We start from the raw sequence: 20345 nt of genomic DNA on the forward strand, positions 1-20345 counted from the left end.
GTTTATTGACCCATTTTATTATGATCGAGCAAATGAGCACAGCAGACATTTTACCTGCAGACTTGTGAATCACAAAGTGAAAACGTGAAAAGGCTGGATTACAGGAAAATGCATTTTGGGTTGATGAAGTGTCCAGGGGGAAAAAAAACAAAAGCTTTTCAGTGGCAAATTCAAACACTCAAATATATTTACAGCAAAAGATTGATGGAGTCATCGCTTTCTCCAGCTGCCTTTTATAAATATAAATAAAACATCACAGCAAGAACATCTAACACAACACAACAGAAGAGAGACTGGGAGCTACATAACTGGGAGGCAGAAAAACACAGGGATGCTATTTTACATGGATCTCTCCACAAAGTCTTTGTACTTAAACAGGCTTTCAGTTTTTGCTTGGCAAAACTAGAGTTCTTCAGGGTCCAAAACTTTCTTGTTGCACAGAGGGAAACAGACCTCTGATGGCATCCACACAGCGGAGTGAGTCACGTCAGATGTGTTAATAGTCGCTTTATCTCCTTTAAAGCAGGGCGATGGGCTTGCTGTTGGCCGGGGTCCCCATGTACTGTGAGGTCAGGTGGTCCTGCGAGGCGTACGAGGTGTAGAGCCCCGTCACCTGCACGTCTGACAGCGGCACATTCGCCCCACTGGAGACGGCAGGGAGGCCGGTTGTCACCAAGTCACAGTCTGATAGTCGGAGGGGGGAGTTGCTGAACGTTCCCAAAGCATCCAGGTTAAAGCTGTCGTCCTTCATTTCTTCCCACAGATTTCCTGAGCACACGGGTCAAGGTGTTAGAGCACTGATGCAACAACACTGCAGTTATTTTCTGAACAATAAACAACCCTAATCCATTACCATTCTGCTCATTAGGTGAGGTGGCTTGTAGTTTTGTTTTGAGAGTATATTAGGATAGGATTGCACATCTTATTGTTTAGAAAAATGATTTTGAATACCTTTTATTGAGAAATTCTGCAGCTCTTGACTGAAACTGAAACCCTCCATTTGAACTCCTGTCTATTTAGAGCTCTCTTCCCCAAACGGTGCCATGCCATTACACTGATTATACTTTTGTTTTACAACAGTTAAGCTCAGTCCCAGTTTTATCTTTTAATGTGTGCTAAATGATCTAATAGTCAACAATTACTGTGAAATAAATGAATTAAGAAACGTCAGGACTAAATCTGCTTCCAACTACATACTGTAGAAAAAAAAAGGGAAAACACAAAAGTTTGGCCAATTTAAAAACTGTGTTTACCTTGAAGGGCAAAGTCCATGATGCTGGGGTCCAGTGCGTCTACCTCTGTGTTTGTGTCACCGTGCACGCCGTAAAAATCATCAGGAGGCTTGCTGGACTGCTGGGTGAGCGGACTGTGGGAGAGGTCGGGGACGGCGTGGAGGGGAGGCGTCTGGGCCGGGGCAGGGGACATGGGGGCCAGTCGAGCCTGAGCCTGGAGCTGAGTCTGAAGCTGGTGGTGCTGGTGCAGGGGTAAACACGGCAGGGACAGCGTGACTATGGGCTGAGGCTGCATCTGGGCCGAGACTGCCAACGGGAGCCCGCTCGGACAGCCAGGCAGCCGGGTCATGCCGGGCTCTAAAGGCTTTCGTCTGCAGCTCTCTGGGCGGTCTGTGATCAGTTTGTCCAACTCATCTGTTTGGAAGCAAGTCAAACAGTCAGACTGATTAAAAAAAAAAAAACAGAAACAGGATGTTTGACCTTTTATTTTACACGTCTGACCTGGGTTGGCCATGCTGCGGCGGATGGCTGGGAGGTCCTTGCGTTTCCACTTCTGCATCTCTTCCTCCATCTTGTCAATTTTGGCCGGGTTCAGTGCCCACAGACAGCCCTTACGGGATGAGCTGCTCGTCTTGTTCTCCACCTTCTCAAAGCATTTGTTCAAGGAAAGGTTGTGTCTGACTGAATTCTTCCATCCGTCAGGTGCAGTCTGTGTACAAAGTGTAAGCAGTTGCACTTTTTACGCACATCTACCTTTTGTTTTTAGTATTTACCTGTAATATTACCAAAAGATCCTACCTTAAAATAAGGAAAGTGTTCCTTCATAAAGCTGTAGATCTCACTGACTGGGAGGCTGCCAGTTTTGCTGTTCTTCAGAGCCATGGCAATCAAACAGCTGAAGAAATGTACATATATGTTTATTGAATTTAGTTCACAACAGAGGGAGTAAATTCTGTAGGTCTGTAATTTGTGTGTAAGCACCTGTAGGAATAGATGGGTTTGGGGAACGTTTTGGGCTGCAGCTCCTGTTCTTGTGGAGCCAGGCGAGGTTGTGTGAAAAGACTTTGGTTGTTGAAAGAAACGTTGCTATAAAGCCCACCAGCTGAGCACTAAAGGAAAAAACAAAACAAAACAATGAAGAACCTTAACTTGAGCTTTTGTTTTTCCTCACCGCTGAAACTTTTCCTTATCTGCGTCTCACCTGCTGTCCGTTTTGAGTCAGAGAGTACACCTGTTGGGATGTGGGCTGGTAGACTGAGGTAGGGCACTGATATCCCGGGGAAGGCAGCCCGTTCATGGAGAAAGGAGACATCTGTGAAACAAGTGCAGCGACGTGTTAGATCACACTACACATGCTAAATCATTTCATTTTTCCTGCAGTTGTGTGAACACTCACACTTCCACTGTGGGTGTTGATGATGCTTATTCCCAGGGGGCTGTGCTGGATGTTACTCTGGAGGTGCAGCATGGAGCTCTGACTCGTTGGTATCGTCATGTTGCTCAGCTGAGCTAAGAAAAGAACCAGAACACAAAGGCTTAAATATTTGACCCTTCATGCATTCAGGGTTTTGGGATGCTTGATGCTAGGTCCAGTAGTCTATGACCGGGTTAGAATATTTGGGCCAAAAACTACAAAATAGGTATTTGTTTTTTTTGTTTGTTTTGCAGTGACAGACAGTTATGTTTTTGCCTGTGTCTGTATATGTGTATGTGCTCGTATGTCTGTCTGTTACCAAAATATCTCACAGACCTCTAGACAACCTTTAATGAAAGTAAACACTGGATGTACATCCACAACTGATTGACTTTTAGAGTCAAACCAATCTAGGATGGCTGCCACCACCAACTGAGCTTAAAAACCACAAAAATGACTAAAACTCCTAAGCTTTGACGTGGTGGTAGGTGAGAGTAATCTCTAATAAATATTCCGAGCACAAATAGATTGTCCAAGATCTTTGTTAAAAATGTAGCAATTAACTATTTTGAGTCAACCCTGTTTGTCTGTTAACAAACGATATCATTAACTACTGGACAGATTTTAATTCCTTCAGGATTGAATGTAGCTCTACAACTGATTAGAGCCAACCCTGTTTAAGATGGCTGCCACAGCCAACTGAGCCGAGAAAACACAAAAATAGCTGTAACTTAGTCCATTTAACAGACATTGAGCTAAAATTTGAAGTGGCAGTAGCCGAGAGTGAGTTCTTGCGATATTGCATGAGATTGTGCTTCGTGTCATTTTTAAGGTTTGACCAAAACAGCCACAGTTTCATCCCTTCTCAGCAGATTTTAGTTTTAATCTCTGGCATGGAAGTGAGCAGGCACTATGCATTCCTTCAAGTAATGCTAGGGCTTTATTTAAAAATATGTGGCAGCATGTGACATTCTGCACAGGAACAAGTTTGTGGCAGGTCAAAGAAAAACATTTCATAAAGTGAAAACAGTTTTAATTTATTTTTGTGTGTGTGTAATTTATTGCTGTTTAATGTTTTTATCTCATTATTAAGGCAAATAAGTAATTTAAATTCAAATTTCAGCAAAATTAAAGTCATTGATATTTTTTATTATCTTTATGGGAATAACTGCAGGGAAATTCCTAAAAGTAAAAAAAAGGCATCTTTTTTTCAACTGTTTTTCAGAATAGTCCTCAAAAATCAAGTTTTTGCAGCTCAGTAGTAATAATCCAGGGGATTCTGTCAGTCCTGATTTATCCAATCTGAGGCTTGCTGCTGTTCTTGAGCGTCCCACCGTCCTGCTCTCCGTCACCTCACCTGTCTGTTGCTCCAGCAGGCTGCCCGGGGACGGCCCGTTGCTGTGGCCTCTGTCATCAGCCATCTGCCGGGGCACGTCCACGGAGGTGAGCCACGACAGGGACTGCAGGTCCCCAGGGAGGTCCTCCACTCTCAGCTGGGAGGGGTCCGTGGTCAGGAGCCTTCAGGAGAGGACGGGGGAGGGGGGAGGGAAGGTTTTCAGGGGTTAACACTGCTGTCGGCTCAAACACACACACATACAGATCACAAGTGGGATTTAAATCTAAACACTGGAGGGAAGATTTTATCCCTCACAGACAAAACAACCTAAAGGGTCTGAATGAGGGAGATGAAAGCTGCTGAGCGGAGATATGTTTTAGCAGGCCAGGATTTAAAATGAGAAGATTAATCACAAGTGTGATTTAACAGTGACAGTTTATTCAACAATGACCGAGTCGATAGGCTTTTTTTGATTCTGAGTATAGTGCTTTTTTGACATTATTGTGCTGTGGACATTGTTTTGGCACAGTGATTTTTGTTTTGGTTTTTTTTTGAAAAACATAAAAAGTCAAATAAATGGGAAAATATTTTTCAAGAGTATATATTTTCAGCTCAATATTTCCTGAATTTTTGGATAAAACTGAATAGAATAGTTTGTTTAACCAGTTTGCTCCCAGCACCAATTAACCTTCAGTTATGTCTTTAAAAGGGAGTGGGCTTAAAGAGAAAGAGAGGAATCCTCTTGAATCCTCTCCACACACACACAGGCTTCTGTAATTGGGGTCGCTATGACAACGTGTACAATTCGGTTACTTGGTGGGGCCCGTGGACACTGCAGAAGTGCACCCCCACCCTCCACTTCATACAGACACACCAAATCTTGCAAAAAAAAAAAATCACCCCTGTGTCAGGTGACCACAGCCTCGCCTTACTCATTGGCTGAATCATAAGTAAACAACACATGAGATCGTTTGAAACACGGGACAGCAGCACATGTTGCTTGAAACAGTTGGCCCCCCATCTATTGAAAAATGATCACCCTATTGTGTCCCAAACGACAAATCTGCCCAGTGGCACGTGTCTCTATTGTCTCCCCTCAGACCCTTCCTTGATTGTCTCTGTCATTTCTTTTCTTTAACCGGCCGTCACATTAATCTGGTGGAATGACAGCCCCAGGGACAAATAGGATGCCATCTGCTTCCCTGTCCCTTTCCAGTCTCTATCCTCATGGCCCCCTTACCCCTCCACTCCCCCCATACCCACCTTTAACGGAGAACTCAGCAGAGAGGGGGTGTGGATGTAGTCCGAGGTCAGGGCTATGTGTCGGATGTCTGATCAAGAGACATTATGGCTGCCAGGAATCAGCAGCACACTTTGTTAGTTCATCAGCTTTAGTAGCTTGAAATAAATCGAGTGACTCCATATTTCATATTTTTGTCTCTCTGAGTATGAAATCAGAAAACTCACTACTAATATTTCAATGTTTACTGATGTAATGATGCATTAGAAGTCCTTTTTTCCACACTTTGGTGTGCTTTATGAAAAAAAGTCATGCAACTCTATTAAATGTTGCAATCATTTATTATATTAGCTGAACATGTAGTGACAAAAACTAGTGAATAACTGACACATTAGCGACATTTTCACCACCTTCCTCTGTCGCTTAGCAGAGCATGGTAATTGCACACCGATGCCAAACACTTACTTGTTGTCTGCATGTGTCATCACAGCCTTTTACAGTTCAACAACTCTAAACATCGTGCCTCCTCCCTCCCTCCCCTCTTTTTTCCAATAGGGAACCACTTGTGGACACTAGTGACCCGGAGCGCCCCGTTTCCCCCTGAGCCGGACAGCAGAGAGGCTCAGGCTCTCCATGCGCTGACAGCGGCAGTGTAAACAGAGCTGATGGTTTCTGACAGATCCATTCAGACTGAAAATCATTTATTCTTAAGCATTTTTTTTCCTCTCTTCATGGAACATCCCCCCCATCTCACACACACACACACAGAGCTGTCCCTTTACCAATAAATTAACCTCGTGGATTAGACCGTCTATTCCACAATTATTTAAGGAAACATCATAAAAGGATATGATTCACAACACTCTATAGTTAATGCATGAATTGTTCTGAGATTTGAACGTTACTGACAGGATTTAGAGAGTAAATAACCCATTGCTTGTACCGTGAAATTCTAGTTTTATATTTAAGAAGTTCCTTTAAACCAGAGTCCTACCTGTAGTCCTGTGGGGACGGATGATGCCCGGCATTCTCAATTATTCCCGACATCCTGGAGGTTATTCCACCTTCTATCATTTCCTGGGATATGTTGTTAGCCTGTCTCTGCAGCACATAACAAAAATTCAAGTTTCTACCATCTGTAAATCTTCCAGCTGAAATAAACATGTCACAAGATTATACCTGCCAACAATCTAATTTTTTAAGTTAATAAACACTATAAGAATATAATGGATTTTAGAAAATATAAAAATCTGCTTTAAAATAAAAAAATCATGTTAATGCAATAAAAATAATAAAATCCACACCGTTTTTGTTGTTGTTCAGCTTCATTTGTTTTCCTTTTTATTGTCTAAATTATTTTAAAAATACTGATAATATCTATTATTATGTAGGTATCATCTATTTAAAATGCAGCAGATCGTTTTTTCATGATACTGAAGATACATTTTTATCTAGCTACATTCAAATGTCCTTTTATTTAGCCTGCCCACATAAAGATTAGTGTCTAAAAAAAGGTAGAAGTGGCAACGAGCTCAAAATAAACTACCTAAAAACAGACTGTGGCGTTAAGACAGAAACAATGAAAGAAAGTTACCTGTTTTTGGTTGATGTTGAAGGATATGAGAGCTAGCTGTGAGCCCCTGTACTGTATTCCTCTGTGCTGCGCTTGATTCTTTCAAAAGCGTTTTTAAATTTCCCTCTCTGGAGCTGTCCAGCACTCGGACATGCGCAGTAGAGACCTCAGCGGAACTACCCCGGAAGTGGGGAGAAGGAGGGGTCCTGGAGTTTGACAGCTGTTGTCAGCGCAGTGCCTGTCAACAATCCCGACAACATCCAGCTCTTCAACAAGTGCTTTTATTTCTCTTTTTAGTTTTATTAGTTTTTGCTCCTTTAGGTCCATCAAACGATCAAAGGTTCAACTATTTAAAAATCGGTCCATAATTCATCAAAAAACTGGAGTCTTCTGATCGGAATGACCATAAAACTGATGAGTCTCATTGATTTTTTTTTAAAAAGACAAAAAAAGCCTCTTTTCACCCTTAAATCCAAATCAAAATATGAAAATTAGGCTACATAACAAAACAAAACAAACAAACAAACAAACAACAACAAAAGAAAAAACTTTTGCATTTGAAAAAAAGAAGGAGAGAAAAAAACCAGCTACAAAAGCTGTTATTTCTTGTAAATTAGGAGAATAATCAGTAACTATCCGTGCTGCTCCTCCTGAGGTTGATCCCTGTAACTCCCTCCTTCAGGTCAGAAACGTTGTGAGTCGCAACTTGTGTTGGCATCCGTGTATGTGAGTGAACTTTTTTTTTTTATGAAGGAAGTGCTTGTAGATTATTTGTTTCCCGCCGCAGAGGCCGCGTCCTGCTCCGCTCAGCAGTGGGAAAAAAGAGCCGGGGAGGCGGGTAAAGGGAGGGCAGGGGGCCGGGTGGGCTGCAGCAGGAGGCGGCAAAAAGCTCCACTCTGAGATGAGCAGGTCCACACACACACACACACACACACACACACACACAACGAGTTTCATAATAATAACAATAGTGCACACTCTTGTTTCCTGTTTTTTTTAAAAAATATTTTAATTTATGGAAACTAGTGGATACGAGCTATAAGGCTGTTACAGTGCAGCTCTCTGCAGGTCACCCCTTACAATTGATCTGAAAATATAATGAATTATAAGAAATATTAAGAAGAGAGTTGCATGACTGGTCTTTATATTTAAAACTTTCTTATTTCAAAATAAAAGCACATAAAATAAAAGATGAAGGCAAAAAATTTAGAAATGTATGACTTGTTATGAGTGGAACAGAAACTGAAAGCCTGTTTCGACCTTTATTGGGCCATCAGGCGCTGTTAAACCAGTTTTAGGTTAAACTGCGGCTGGAAATTAAGAGAGCCTGTAGTATCAGCTCTATCAGCCCCATGGGAGCCTACAGATGGCCTGTCACAATAGGCACAATCAATGATTACATGCATGAAGGTAACGGACAAAAACAAGCCCATCTTTAGAAAGAAGGTCCTTCAGGTCCTAAAGCCCGCGGGGTTGGGATGTGCAGGCTGCACACTGCAGGGCTTAGTGTGCAGATTTACTGGGAAAAAAAAAAAAAAAAAAACTGATCCGGGGACTGATTAGAGCCTGATGATGGTTCTGGTGGTGGTGGTGGTGTAATTTAGTTGACAGTGTGACCCCTGCACCCAGGGTTTAGTAGCAGGACAATTACACAGTACCAGCAACAAGCAGCAGATGGTGGGCAGAATTACCAGCCATAACAAAGACAGGATGATTTGCTGGTCAGTAAAGTCTAGTATAATGAGTAATAACGGTGGTACTTAGTGAATAAGATCAGTATTTGTGAAACACCAAAACATGCCAGGAGTCCAGACTTTCATAATGTGATCATTTGCTCTGACTGCTTTTTTGATTTGGGATAAAACAAAGAATGTAACGACTTTAAATTTGCTTTATTTTACTGGTTACGTAGGAAACTAATGTGAAGTCAACTGGCTCCTAATCCCGAAATCCAATCTAGAAGCAAGAATTATATTCACTCATTTGGATGCAGCTATGGAGCTGTACTGTATTTATAATTTTAGTTTACAATTCTCTACTGATATTTAAAAAAATCTAATAGAAGTAAATAGATAACGATTCAAACATGTGATGTTTTCAGTGAGAACCCAATTTAAAAAGAATTGTAGAACCCCCTGATCATTTTAGTGCCTACAGTTTTAATTTTTAAATTTTTTGCACCTCACTTTACAAGTTCATAATCTTGTTGGTTTACAGTGAGAGAATTAAAGGCATCTGTGTTGATAAATGTTATTATTAATATTGTTGTTGTTGGTGTTATTATTTTGTCAGGACTCTGTGCACATCTGTCTGAAAATGCTCCCGTCTCTTTAAAGCCTCACTGCTCTAAGTGGTCAAGTGGTTAATAGAAAAAATACTAGTAATTTATTTATATATTTAGTTATTTTTTTTACAAATAGTTTAGTTTGGACTGCTCAACTTATCATTTTTATAGCACGTTTTATACACAAATCTACCCCACATGCTTCACATACCAAAACAAATACCTAAAGAAACAGACACACAATAAGACAAATAGATAATAACACAAAAACTATTATGACATAAAAGCTATTTACTTAAAGCAATAAATATCTCAGATTCAAACAAAAGAAAAGGGTAAAAGTGCACAAAGTAGAGCACTGTAAACCCAATAAATCAGTCAATTAAATGTAAGCTCATTTCAAGTTTGAAGCTCTAGTAAGTGAAAGTGTTTGTGTCCCAAACAAAGACATGGAGCGACAGAGGAGAGGAGCAGGGAAAAGAACGGGTCCAGAACATTCTGCGAACAACAAACAGACCTGCAGACTGAGAGCGACTGGTTCCTGCGGGGAGTTTTATAAATAATTCAAAGCTCAGTCACAAAAAGGATTTGTCTAGAATAAGGAAGGTAATTAGCACTTGAGTCAAGTTCAATAAACATGAGAAACAAATGTTTCCATTTAGGATTTTTCAAGTTTCAGGAGTTTAATCCTCTGTTAACATGATCGAGTTAAAGCTTCAACCGTTTGAATCTGTTTATATTACACTTCAAAAACAAGCAGAAAGGCTCCTGTCAGTTATATAATATGAACTATACTTCAGATTAATTACTGATTAATATTATTTTAATCAGTAAGTTTATCCAGTCTATTACTATAAATAAAAGTAATAAGGTTCTTCCAAGCAAGTTTTTTTTTCTGAAAGACTAATATGACTCTTTCTTTTAAACTTATTTTGAAGTTTATAGTTAAATGAACTTTCAACTGTTTATTTAGCTCCTTTTTTTAAGCAGATTTGCTGAACTTTGAAGAATCTCAACTTTGAAACTCTAAAGTTGTCTGAATTATAGACCTTTCAGTTTAATTTAAAAGAATATAATAAAATTAAAACTCACACTTTAAGTAAATGTGTTAAGATAAGGTGGCATGTAGCTAAATTTATTTTATCCTGTGCATTTATACTAATAGTGATACTGTTAAAGATCAATCTATGTCCTTGTAGTGTCACGGTCAGAGGTGAGAGGGTCATGGTGGTGACCTGGTGGCTCCTCAGGGATGTGGGGTGGTATGTGTGTGTGTGTGTGTGTGTGTGTGTGTGTGTGTGTGTGTGTGTGTGTGTGTTGGATGGGGAGTGTGTGACCTGGCTCTGTGTAAAACTCCGGACCACCAGGAGCACGAGGGCTCCCTGCAGCTCAGGAACACGGTGTTGCCTCTCACCTCTCACGCCTGTTCTGGAGTAATATGGATACAATGGGATCACCGCCTGAGGGCTGGCCTGTGTTTTTCGTCTTGCTCCAAATGTTTACTCAAAACACATCGGCCCCCTCTGAGAACGAGGTCAGCTCGCCCCGCTAATCGCTTCTGCAGGCACAGACACAGTGTCACCAAAAGTGGCCCACTGGTGGCTGTCAGCCATATTTAGCCAAAGGGCAGCACAAGTGTCCTGCCAAATACTTTGTTTTCCCACCTAGATGGAGCAGAGTTCACACTGTTGGCTCCCATTTCGATGGAAGGATCAGTTAGAGAGGTCAGGCTGTAGGTGGATCTACACAGAGAAAATTATTAGTTTAGTCAGATTCTTTCCTCACATTTATACCGGAGAGTCATCCATATTTTTTATCCTTCTTAGGACATTGTATTGACTTCTGTAACCCTGACCATAACGCTAACTTTAACTCAATTAGCACCTTAGCCTTAACCCAAACATGACATGCCACTGTATTAGAACCATAAAGACTCCTGGTCCTGACCATAAACTGTGCATCCAGAAGTTGAAGCCAGAATGGGACTGGTTCCAGTCTAAGTTTTAAGTCCCGCCCCCTCCACGTAAATGAGTGGAACATTAGATTTCTTATTGTTTTTTTTAGGTGTTGACTTTTGTTGATTCATGTTGTTCTTACCTTGCTGCTGTATGTTCAAATAGCTGTAAGTAGTTATTTCATGCTTTAAAAAAGCTCATTTAACCCCTTGATTGTGTGCGGAGGATCAGGCTGGATTTAAAGCTCCATGACATCAGACTCTGGTTCCAAAAATACACCATGGCAGCTTCTGCAAACTGGGTCCTGTTAGCTTCAATTTCTAACAACAAGAAAAGGCCGGGACATTTGGTCTGCAGTACAGTATATTCAGTCTATGGAGCGATTGATCTACATTGTAATTTTTTAAAAAAAAAGGGCAACAAATGTAAAATAGCTAAAAGCTAAAAATGAAGCAGTTATGGTGCAGTAGACTTGAAAAAGCACAAAGGATTTCAAGGATATTAAGAGATCTGATTTCATTTTTATGAGGAAAGAAAGTGTAAATAAATTAAATAATTAAAAAAAGATAAATGTTACAAATACAGAAAGTGGTTGCTGTAAAGTCCTGTACAAGCTGAACATTTTGATCCCTGAATGGATGAAAGAGCTGAAAGTATACTTTAGTAGTACAGTATCCGAAAAAACTACAAACAGGAAAACAATAGTGTGAATACTGACTCAGCATTCACACTATTATGCAGCACTGATAAAGGGCCATTATGTCCTTTTGTCCTTTCTTAGTACTTAGTTTCCTGCAAACCTTTAATTTGTAATGAGGTATTTAGTCTGAGTTGCACAGAAAAGCTTCCCACATTTCACAATCATCACTCTTTTGCTCAAGTGTGCGACTCTACCAACAGGCTCATCTGGAGTGAGTCCTTTTGTACACAGCAGATAAGTTCTCTCAATAGAGTTGAACTTCTTAATTATATTCTCCTTGGGGATCACAAAAAAACCCTTGTTTGAATCTTTGAAAAGGTCAGTAGTTTTGACCTTTCAGTGTCCTGTTTGTGTCAACACTAAAGGCTGGGGTCTGATCGAGGTCAGAGCCAAGATGGAGCAGAAGTCCTCCTCTTTTGTTTTCCAGAGATAATTGGGTTGAAAAGCAGCTTGTTTCCACATTCTGTTTTTAGAGACATGTCATTTGTCCTGTAAGGATGGAGCTCAGACACCCGGAAGTCATTTAATCAGAATTATTTTGGATTTAGTTCATGCAGTGACCTTACAGCTAAGGTGTTGCATTTAAAAAGGGGGACAGAATTTAAAAATGATCTTTTTTAGGATGGATATATTGATGATTATCTGTTCTTCCTGTTTTGTAGACAAGACAGAACTCTTGTTAAAGAAAAAGTCCAACACAAGGAGTATAGTAACCTCACTCCCCCATCAGTTTGGGACTGAAGTGATGACAGGCCCAGCCTTCGTTATGCTGTCCTGGAAAGTTAGAATAACGGAATATGATTGCACAGGAGATCTAAAGAAAAGAACGAGAAGAAAGAGGGTTCGAGGGCGAAGAGGAATTAGAAACACAGAGAGAAATAAAAGGGAGGGGGAACATTGAAATGGACACAAAATAAAAAGGAGAGAGGAGAGAGGGGGCAGCAGAGGAGTGATGTGAGTGTTATCATCAGCTCTCATTCTCAGCATGGAATCCATAATGGGAAAATCAACCTCTCTGACTCCTGTGTAATTGGATTTGCCGGGTCTCGTGCTGAATCAGTGCCCAGTGGGCAGCGCAAAGCTTGTTAAGATTGGACAAGCATTGCTGGGCCGGAGGAGAGGTGGGGCGGCAGCTGAGGTAACCTTGACAACTTTTCTGGAGAGGAGAAGGAATAATTTAATAGGTTGAACGCTCAACTGGTGATTCATCACAGCCAACTGACTGGAAGCGAATTGGGTCAGAAACTAGAGAGAAGCCCTTTTTTTAACGTATAGGTCACCTGAGCAGGGAAATTGGACACCTGTGGTAATCGGTGGGAGTGTGTTTTCTAATAGTAGTTACCAGGTTACAGCATTAAACACATTATTAGTCTGCTACAAATGGCAGCAGCTTTAAGGACATTTGGAGACACACACATCCTGTTTCTTCCCCACTGTCATACTGAAAACAGTTTTTGATCAGCGTTTAATTTATCCACCTAATTAAAGATCAGTAACCAGACCTGAAACTGGGAGCTTTTTGTTACTCCAGTGATGTAATGGAGCTTAGGGACAGAAGAAGAAACAGAGAAGAAAGAGAGAGGCAAAGAGGGGATGAGTTGGTGCAGTTTGGATCCTGTTTCTGTATTGTTACGTTACACTCAGTAGAGCAGCAGATAGCCAGGTAAGGACTGAATAAGATCTCTCCACCTTCCAAGACATGAATGATTAAGCACTCGGCCCACAGCGCCTTGGGTCTGAGTAAGACATGTATAGATTTGTTTATGGCCTCCAAGCAGCATCACCGACATTGTGTCTCATACTGCATGAAGGAGCGATTAGTGATGGAGAGGACTGGAAATGTGTTCAGACTTTGTCAACTAACTCCAAATAATCCAGCTGTTCACTGATCGCCTCCATGCAAGCAGACACAGTAGGACTCAGCGTTTTTGCCTAACTTCTCTGGAGAAGAGGACCGAGATTCTGCACCTCGTTAGCAGCCTAACCGAGCTTCGGAAATGCAGGTTTGACTTTACTTTGTGTGACAAAAAAATGTTTCCTCTTTTTAGAATTATTTAAAAGAGATATTTGGTAAAAGAAGCTTCACAACTGATGGTGAGTTTACTCTATGAGAGGGGGCTTGAGAAGAATCCTCTGAAGGCCAAGATGATCTTGGTCCCAGATCTTCTGAAGAGTCATAAAAAGAAAACGGCACATCAGTATCAATCTTACTACTTATGCAATGGAAAACTTGTAGGTTGAGGTGTTTTGTTGTTTTTACTGATTGCCTGGAAACTTTAGCTTTTTTTTATTTCCTTTGAAATTATTTGCATTGCTAACTTATCATGCAAGATCTGTTTGGACCTTTTGGAGTCAACTAAATTCCAGATGGCCACCACAACCAACTGACCTCGGAACCATAAAATGTCTATAACTCAGCCAGTTTTTTAGACATTGAGCTAAAATTTGGTGTGACGGTAGCTGAGAGTCATGCACAACACATACTCTGAGCACTAACACATCTTGTGAGAGTTCACAATATTGCATGAGATCATGCATAACACCATTTACAAGGTTTGACTAAAACTGCTATAACACTATCTCAACACAAGTTGATCCTAGTTTAAAATGCTTGCATTAAAGGCGGCGGGCGATATGCATTCCTTCAAGGAATGTTAGGCCTTTAATATTTTTCATGCAAATTTGAGATATGTTTCACCTGCTTCATTCAACTATAAGTCAAGGGACAAATAAGCTGTTCTCTCAAAATGTTAACACTATTTCTGGAAGATTTGTTTACGAGATTAGGTCCAGTTTAAGTAGTGTCAGATAGTCTACTTTGTAAGAAGGACAGAAATGTTCTTGTTTGTGTTTGAATGAATGAAACTCCTCAGCAGCCACTTCTCCTCCCTTTCTTTCTCATCTAAAGCTCCCTCCACTTCCCACACAGATGAGGTCACTCTGTCTCAGGCGACATTGACACTCTAGACCTGAACGAGGGACCATCTCTTAATTAAAATACAATAGGTTGTGCTCTGAAGTATCAAGACAATGTACCTGATCTGACGTTGGCTTTGAGGATTAATTACATAATACTTCTTTCCGCTGTGCATTGGCTGTCAGTTGTTTAATTATAATTTGAACTATTATGTAGCTCATTTAGTTGTAGATTTGTAAAAAATGCATGGGCTACAGCAGCTACATAAAAGCGAGGTTCTTCTTTCAGTGTCCTCCTGGACTGAGAACACCCATTTGGTGTTCAGCCTTTCAAGTATTGTGTGATTAGAAACACCTCTCCTTGCTGCAAACAGTTTTCTTAAAAGAAAAATAGCTGCAGGACACCAAAGGAAACCTGAATGAAAACAGCAAACCTTTAGATTCAGTCAGAAAAACATTAGCATCATTATCGCTTCTGAATTCATTCATCGCTCCTCTTGACAGGCGCTTATCTGTCCGTGTTATTACTTGTAATACTGTATGGCATCCCTGAGTTATGCTGTCCCAGCACATTGTCTCCTTGTGCTGCCCTGAGAGAAGTTTGTTCCCATGAAGGAAGGGGTGGGGGTGTCACAGATACCCCACACCAGCACCGCCACCATCACATCGCCAGATTGATTCTGACGTCCACAAAGGAGCTCCTTCAATGATATTGTTCACCTGTCTCATTGGCTTAAAGTGGGTGGGTGGGAGGGGAGTGCTATGGGAAGGGGGTCGTGTGAGGGTTATTGGTGGGGGACACAGGGTGAGGGGTATTGTTCAAGAAAGGGTTGAGAGGATTGGGGGTACGGTGCTGACAGGTGGGAAAAAAAAACAACAAAAAAAAAACACTCTTATCTGACTGGTCTCCTCTATCCTTCCATGGGGCCCCGTTCGAGCAAAGTAATGAAGTCCAAATTACAGCACAAGATTGCTCAGAACAAACCTCTATTGTTTGGCCCCGGGGCACACCAAATGAGTGTCACAGCAAGCAGCGGGGCACGGACCGTTACTGCACTATTTAGTCTGTCTCGTTGTCTCAAGACGGCCCGTTTCAGAGGTTCTCAGATCAGACAAATACTGCTCCCCTCCTCCTCCTCCCCTGGCCCTCTTCGCCTTCACCCCTTCCTCTGTACAGCTACAACCCCCTCCCCAACTCCTCACCCCGAAATAGGCCAAAATCTCCTCCATTGTGTTTCGACTGCCTAGTGTGAAATTCACTGTGACGTTAAATGTTTTCTAATGAATAATTACTGAATGGATATGCAGGGGGAATATGTGTAATGGATTGTAGACTGCATTTTAAAGACGTCTTTTTTTGTCTCTTCTCCGTGGTATTTACAGGACAAAAAACACTTGGCCTTTCTCAGAAGAAACGAGGGCCATAGTTGGAGGACAGGGGCACAGGGGAGGGGGGGAAAGGAGGGCTTTGTGTCAATTAGATCCAATGGATTATCTTTTTTTTTTTTTTTTAAATGTTTTTACAGAGAGAGTTGAGAATCAAAGGACTTCTGCTTTCAAAGAGAGAGAAAGAGGGAAAAAAACAAAACCAACAAAAGCTGTGAAAACCTTTGGTCCAAGTGTTGGTGCTGCGAATGCAAAACAGATTGGTGGAATTTTTTTTCCCACTATGCTTCTTAAATGTGCCGCTGTTTTAGGCCCTGCCAGTCCATTTGTCCTCTGTGTTGTGTTTGGATGGTGCATCGGCTCCAATGAATGTATGGGCAGCCAGCCAAGGTCCTTGGGAGTTGGGTAGCAATGATCTTTTTCTGTTCATCAGCACAATCGCAGACCTTTGCTTCAAAGACATTTAGGACCTCTAAACCTCCTCTTTCAATAGATCAGACAGATACTATGTTTGTGCTTTTTCTGGTTCTTTTTATAATGTGTCCTCCCCCGTGGAGCCATTTATCAAAACATTCATTCATCCAGGCGCAGTTGTCCAATTCCTTGACCTTAAACTTTTAATATTCTGTTTATGCATGCAAAAATGCTGCATGTGTTTTGCCCTAGTTTGCTTCCTCTGTCTTTTAACCTAAAATATATATATATATTCTCTGAAGCTGTGCCTTTAGTCCTAATATGGTTAAAACTACTTGTTGCACAGGTTCAGCTGGACATGGAGGGTGCCCTGACTGCCAGGGACCGGGTGGGGATCCAGGACTTTGTCCTTCTGGATGAAACCACAGAGGCAGCTGTTATCAGCAATCTGAAGAAACGTTTCAGCAAGGATCTGATTTATGTGAGTCTCAGAGAGTATTCTTGAAATCCTGAATCAAATATGTTTTTATTTACTTGGTAGATTTGTAACATTTTTACTTATCATTTGTAGACCTACATTGGCACGTTGTTAGTGTCCATCAACCCCTATAAGGAGCTGGACATCTACAATAAAAAACAGATGGATATCTACATGGGTGTCAACTTTTTTGAGCTTCCGCCACACATGTAAGTGTGCAGTCAGTGTGAAAACTTTCATTTGTTTGACAAAGTACAGTCATGGTAAAAGGTTTAGGTAAATGTAACACTGTAACAACGTGCCATTGCTTATTTAACTAAAAATAAACAAAAATGTGGAAAAAGTCCACAGCATGGTTTATTGTCTTTTAAAACAACATGTGGGATTAACTTACAATAATTTGTCTTATTGGTTTCTCACATTGTTGTAAAGGAATTCTGGCTCACTCTTTATCACAGCATTATTTTTGGCTCACTGAGATATGTAGGCTTTTGTTTATATATATATATATATATATATATATATATGTATAAAGGCTGTTCTTAAGATCCAGCTGAGGAATTTATAAAATATTGAGATTTGGATTTTGACTGAGTTATTGTAACAACTCAATGCTTTTGTTTTTTAGGCACTTTGTTGTAAATTCGCTGCTGTCCTTGGGATCACTGTCTTGTTGGATGACCCAGTTCAGCTAACCTTAGCTGTGGGACAGATGGTCTTTAATTTGACTCGAGAATACTTTGGTTTAAGGAGTTTACTGTCAAACAAATGACTGCAAGTTATACAGATCTTGTGGATGCAGAAAAAGCCCAAATCATTACCTTTCCATCTCTGTGCTTGACTATTTTTAATGAGGATTTTATGTGGTTAAGGCAATTAACTAGCAGGCAATGTTGCTTGTGCAACACTGTGACAAGTGTTAAATTAAACCATTTAGTCACATAATGTGTTCTCTTTCCTTGCACTTTAAACTTTCCTTTAAACTTTAAAAACTTAAACATGCTTGTACTATGGAGACCACGGCACCCTGCAGGGGCCTGATTAGCTGAAGGAAGATGCAAAGTCACAGTCCAGAGAAAACATTTGTGAAATGTGGTTGAAATTTCAACAAAGACAGTCTTCAACATCATCTGATAAAAGTAATTTATCAGATGATGCTGTGCCTAAAAAAGAGGATTTTATTAGAGCTGAACATCATTCCCACAAAACTCTAAAAAATACTGTGGTTGGATGTGTTCAGTCTTAATGAGTCTTTTTGTCTTTTTGTCACTTTTTCAAACTCTTTTCAGTATTCAACAACAGTCAATATGTATTTATGAGCAATAACATTGGGAATTTAGCAGTATTAACATGTCAAAGTAAAGCTGTTTCAAAAGGTGGACTGTGAACAAGTTTATTTTTAGTGTGTTTTTGTTCTTTCATGAGTTAAAACTGAAATATGTACGCGTTTTACCATGACCGTAATTGTTGTCCTTTCTTCAATATATAGTTTGTGGTTACACATAAATGGTAATTAAAGCAATTCCAACTAAAATAACTTTTTTGTCTAGTTCGTCTTAATTTACCTTGGAGTGTAAGGTTTGCCATGCTTCCTTTCCAGCTACGCCTTAGCAGATAATGCCTACCACACCATGCTGACAGAGTTCAACAACCACTTCATCCTCATCTCTGGTGAGAGCGGAGCGGGGAAGACCGAGGCCTCCAAGAAGATTCTGCAGTATTACGCTGTCAGCTGCCCGAGCACCACTTTACTGAACACTGTCAGAGACAAAATGCTCATGTCCAACCCTGTCCTGGAGGTCTGATGGATGCAATCAGTGCAGTTATATCCCCAAAATTCAGTTTAGGATTATTATTTTGACTGAAATGACTGTATCTCACCATAGGCTTTTGGGAACGCAAAAACACTGAAAAATGACAACTCAAGTCGATTTGGGAAATATATGGACATCCAGTTTGACAGCCAGGTGAGGACCTAAAGAAATGTGTTAGAAAGAAAAACCTAATAATTTATCATGAGGGGGGGGGGGGACTAAATCGAGATTACATGTGAAGTAAAAATAAATAGATCATGATATCCACAGGGCGATGCAGTTGGAGGCCACATCCTGAACTACCTGCTGGAGAAGTCGAGGGTTGCACATCAGAATCACGGGGAGAGAAACTTCCACATCTTTTATCAGCTGGTGGAGGGAGGATCAGATAAGTTACTGCAGCAGCTGGGCCTGGAGAGAGACTGCCAGCATTACAACTATCTCACACAAGTCTGTCGGATTTGGTTGGACTTGTTTTGAATAATGTTGAAAGAGATCAAACTGAACATATTGACAGTTTGTTTTGTGTTTCTAACAGGGAGAGTGTGCCATTGTGTCTTCCATTAATGACAAAAATGACTGGAAGTCAGTGAAAAATGCACTACAAGTCATTAACTTTGACGAAGAGAACACCAGCGTGAGTTAGACTGTGTTGCAGATGTTGGGATTTTCAGTGCAACATTGCTTTTGCTGACTTATTTCACAGTGCACACAAACCTGTGACTCTGTGCAGCACTTGTTTGGGGTGGTTGCAAGTGTGCTCCACTTGGGGAATGTTCGGTTTGACACAGACGGAAAAGGTCATGCGCTTCTGAACGACAAAACAGAGCTGAACTGGGTTGCAAATGTAAGAAGGAAAAAAAAAAGTTTTTAATTCATGTTCAGCACGAGAACACACGCGTGCATCATGTTATACTTCTTGGCAGCTTTTAGGTGTGGATGCCAACAAGCTTCTGGAGGGGCTGACATTCAGGAAGATTGAAACCAAATCTGAACAGGTTCACTCTCGCCGAAGCCTTCTTCACTTTTCTCAAACGATGAGATCGTGTTCCCGTGTCTGAGTTACCACTATAACGATTCCTCATTTTGTAGGTCCTCAGCCCGTTCACAATCGATCATGCCATCTATGTCAGAGACGCCATGGCTAAAGCCATCTATGGGCAGACCTTCACATGGCTGGTCAACAGGATCAACGAGACCATAGAGAATAAGGTGAGACTACAGGTGTCGGGAAAAATCCCAGCGAGTAACGTGCATGTTTTACTGACATTTTATTTTCTGTTAGGACTCCTCAAGGAAGACCGTTATAGGACTTTTGGACATATATGGATTTGAGGTGTTCTACGTAAACAGGTGAGGGCTTATTTTTTTGCTCTTTCGTATTGTTGCTTGACAGAAAGAAAGTTGTGGGTTTGATCATCTGTTTTTTGTTGGTTTTTTTTGTCTGAGGTATAACTCCTTCTACAGGTGCTGGTCATAAAATTAGAATATCATGAAAAAGTAGATTGATTTCAGTAATTCCATTTAAAAAGTGAAACTTGTATATTATATTCATACATTACATACAAACTCATATATTTCAAATGTTTATTTTGTTTATTTT

General features: G+C 40.7%; 2 protein-coding genes across 2 annotated transcripts in view; one reads left to right on the forward strand and one right to left on the reverse strand.

Moving 5' to 3' along the window:
* Positions 1 to 13: 13 nt before the first annotated feature.
* Positions 14 to 7532, reverse strand: foxn4 (forkhead box N4). Its single transcript, XM_017413798.3, has 10 exons — positions 6817 to 7532; positions 6217 to 6323; positions 4004 to 4164; positions 2629 to 2741; positions 2434 to 2544; positions 2214 to 2341; positions 2031 to 2127; positions 1734 to 1941; positions 1254 to 1646; positions 14 to 768 (listed from the first exon to the last, which is right to left on the reverse strand). The coding sequence occupies exons 2-10, from the start codon at positions 6294 to 6296 to the stop codon at positions 518 to 520; spliced, it is 1542 nt and encodes a 513-aa protein (XP_017269287.1). The 5' UTR covers positions 6297 to 6323; positions 6817 to 7532; the 3' UTR covers positions 14 to 517.
* An 8641-nt stretch (positions 7533 to 16173) lies between these two features.
* The window catches only part of myo1ha (myosin IHa), an 11263-nt gene continuing 7091 nt past the window's right edge, over positions 16174 to 20345 (forward strand). Inside the window, exons 1-10 of the mRNA XM_025005380.2 lie at positions 16174 to 16931; positions 17022 to 17137; positions 18529 to 18727; positions 18815 to 18895; positions 19013 to 19192; positions 19281 to 19379; positions 19476 to 19589; positions 19669 to 19740; positions 19835 to 19954; positions 20028 to 20095. Coding sequence (XP_024861148.2) covers positions 16668 to 16931; positions 17022 to 17137; positions 18529 to 18727; positions 18815 to 18895; positions 19013 to 19192; positions 19281 to 19379; positions 19476 to 19589; positions 19669 to 19740; positions 19835 to 19954; positions 20028 to 20095 — 1313 coding nt within the window. The 5' untranslated portion in view covers positions 16174 to 16667. The remainder of the gene's footprint in view (positions 16932 to 17021; positions 17138 to 18528; positions 18728 to 18814; positions 18896 to 19012; positions 19193 to 19280; positions 19380 to 19475; positions 19590 to 19668; positions 19741 to 19834; positions 19955 to 20027; positions 20096 to 20345) is intronic.

Source organism: Kryptolebias marmoratus, linkage group LG1 (genome assembly GCF_001649575.2).
Source record: "Kryptolebias marmoratus isolate JLee-2015 linkage group LG1, ASM164957v2, whole genome shotgun sequence".
Lineage (NCBI taxonomy): Eukaryota > Metazoa > Chordata > Actinopteri > Cyprinodontiformes > Rivulidae > Kryptolebias > Kryptolebias marmoratus.

What these genes read in the sequence shown, in the direction of transcription:
- foxn4 (XM_017413798.3), bottom strand. Translation starts at nt 6,296, where the DNA reads ATGATAGAAGGTGGAATAACCTCCAGGATGTCGGGAATAATTGAGAAT. An exon ending in TGACTCAAAACGGACAGCAG is followed by an intron (nt 2,342 to 2,433) that starts GTGAGACGCAGA and finishes TTTTTCCTTTAG; the next exon opens with TGCTCAGCTGGTGGGCTTTA. An exon ending in CATGGACTTTGCCCTTCAAG is followed by an intron (nt 769 to 1,253) that starts GTAAACACAGTT and finishes CCGTGTGCTCAG; the next exon opens with GAAATCTGTGGGAAGAAATG.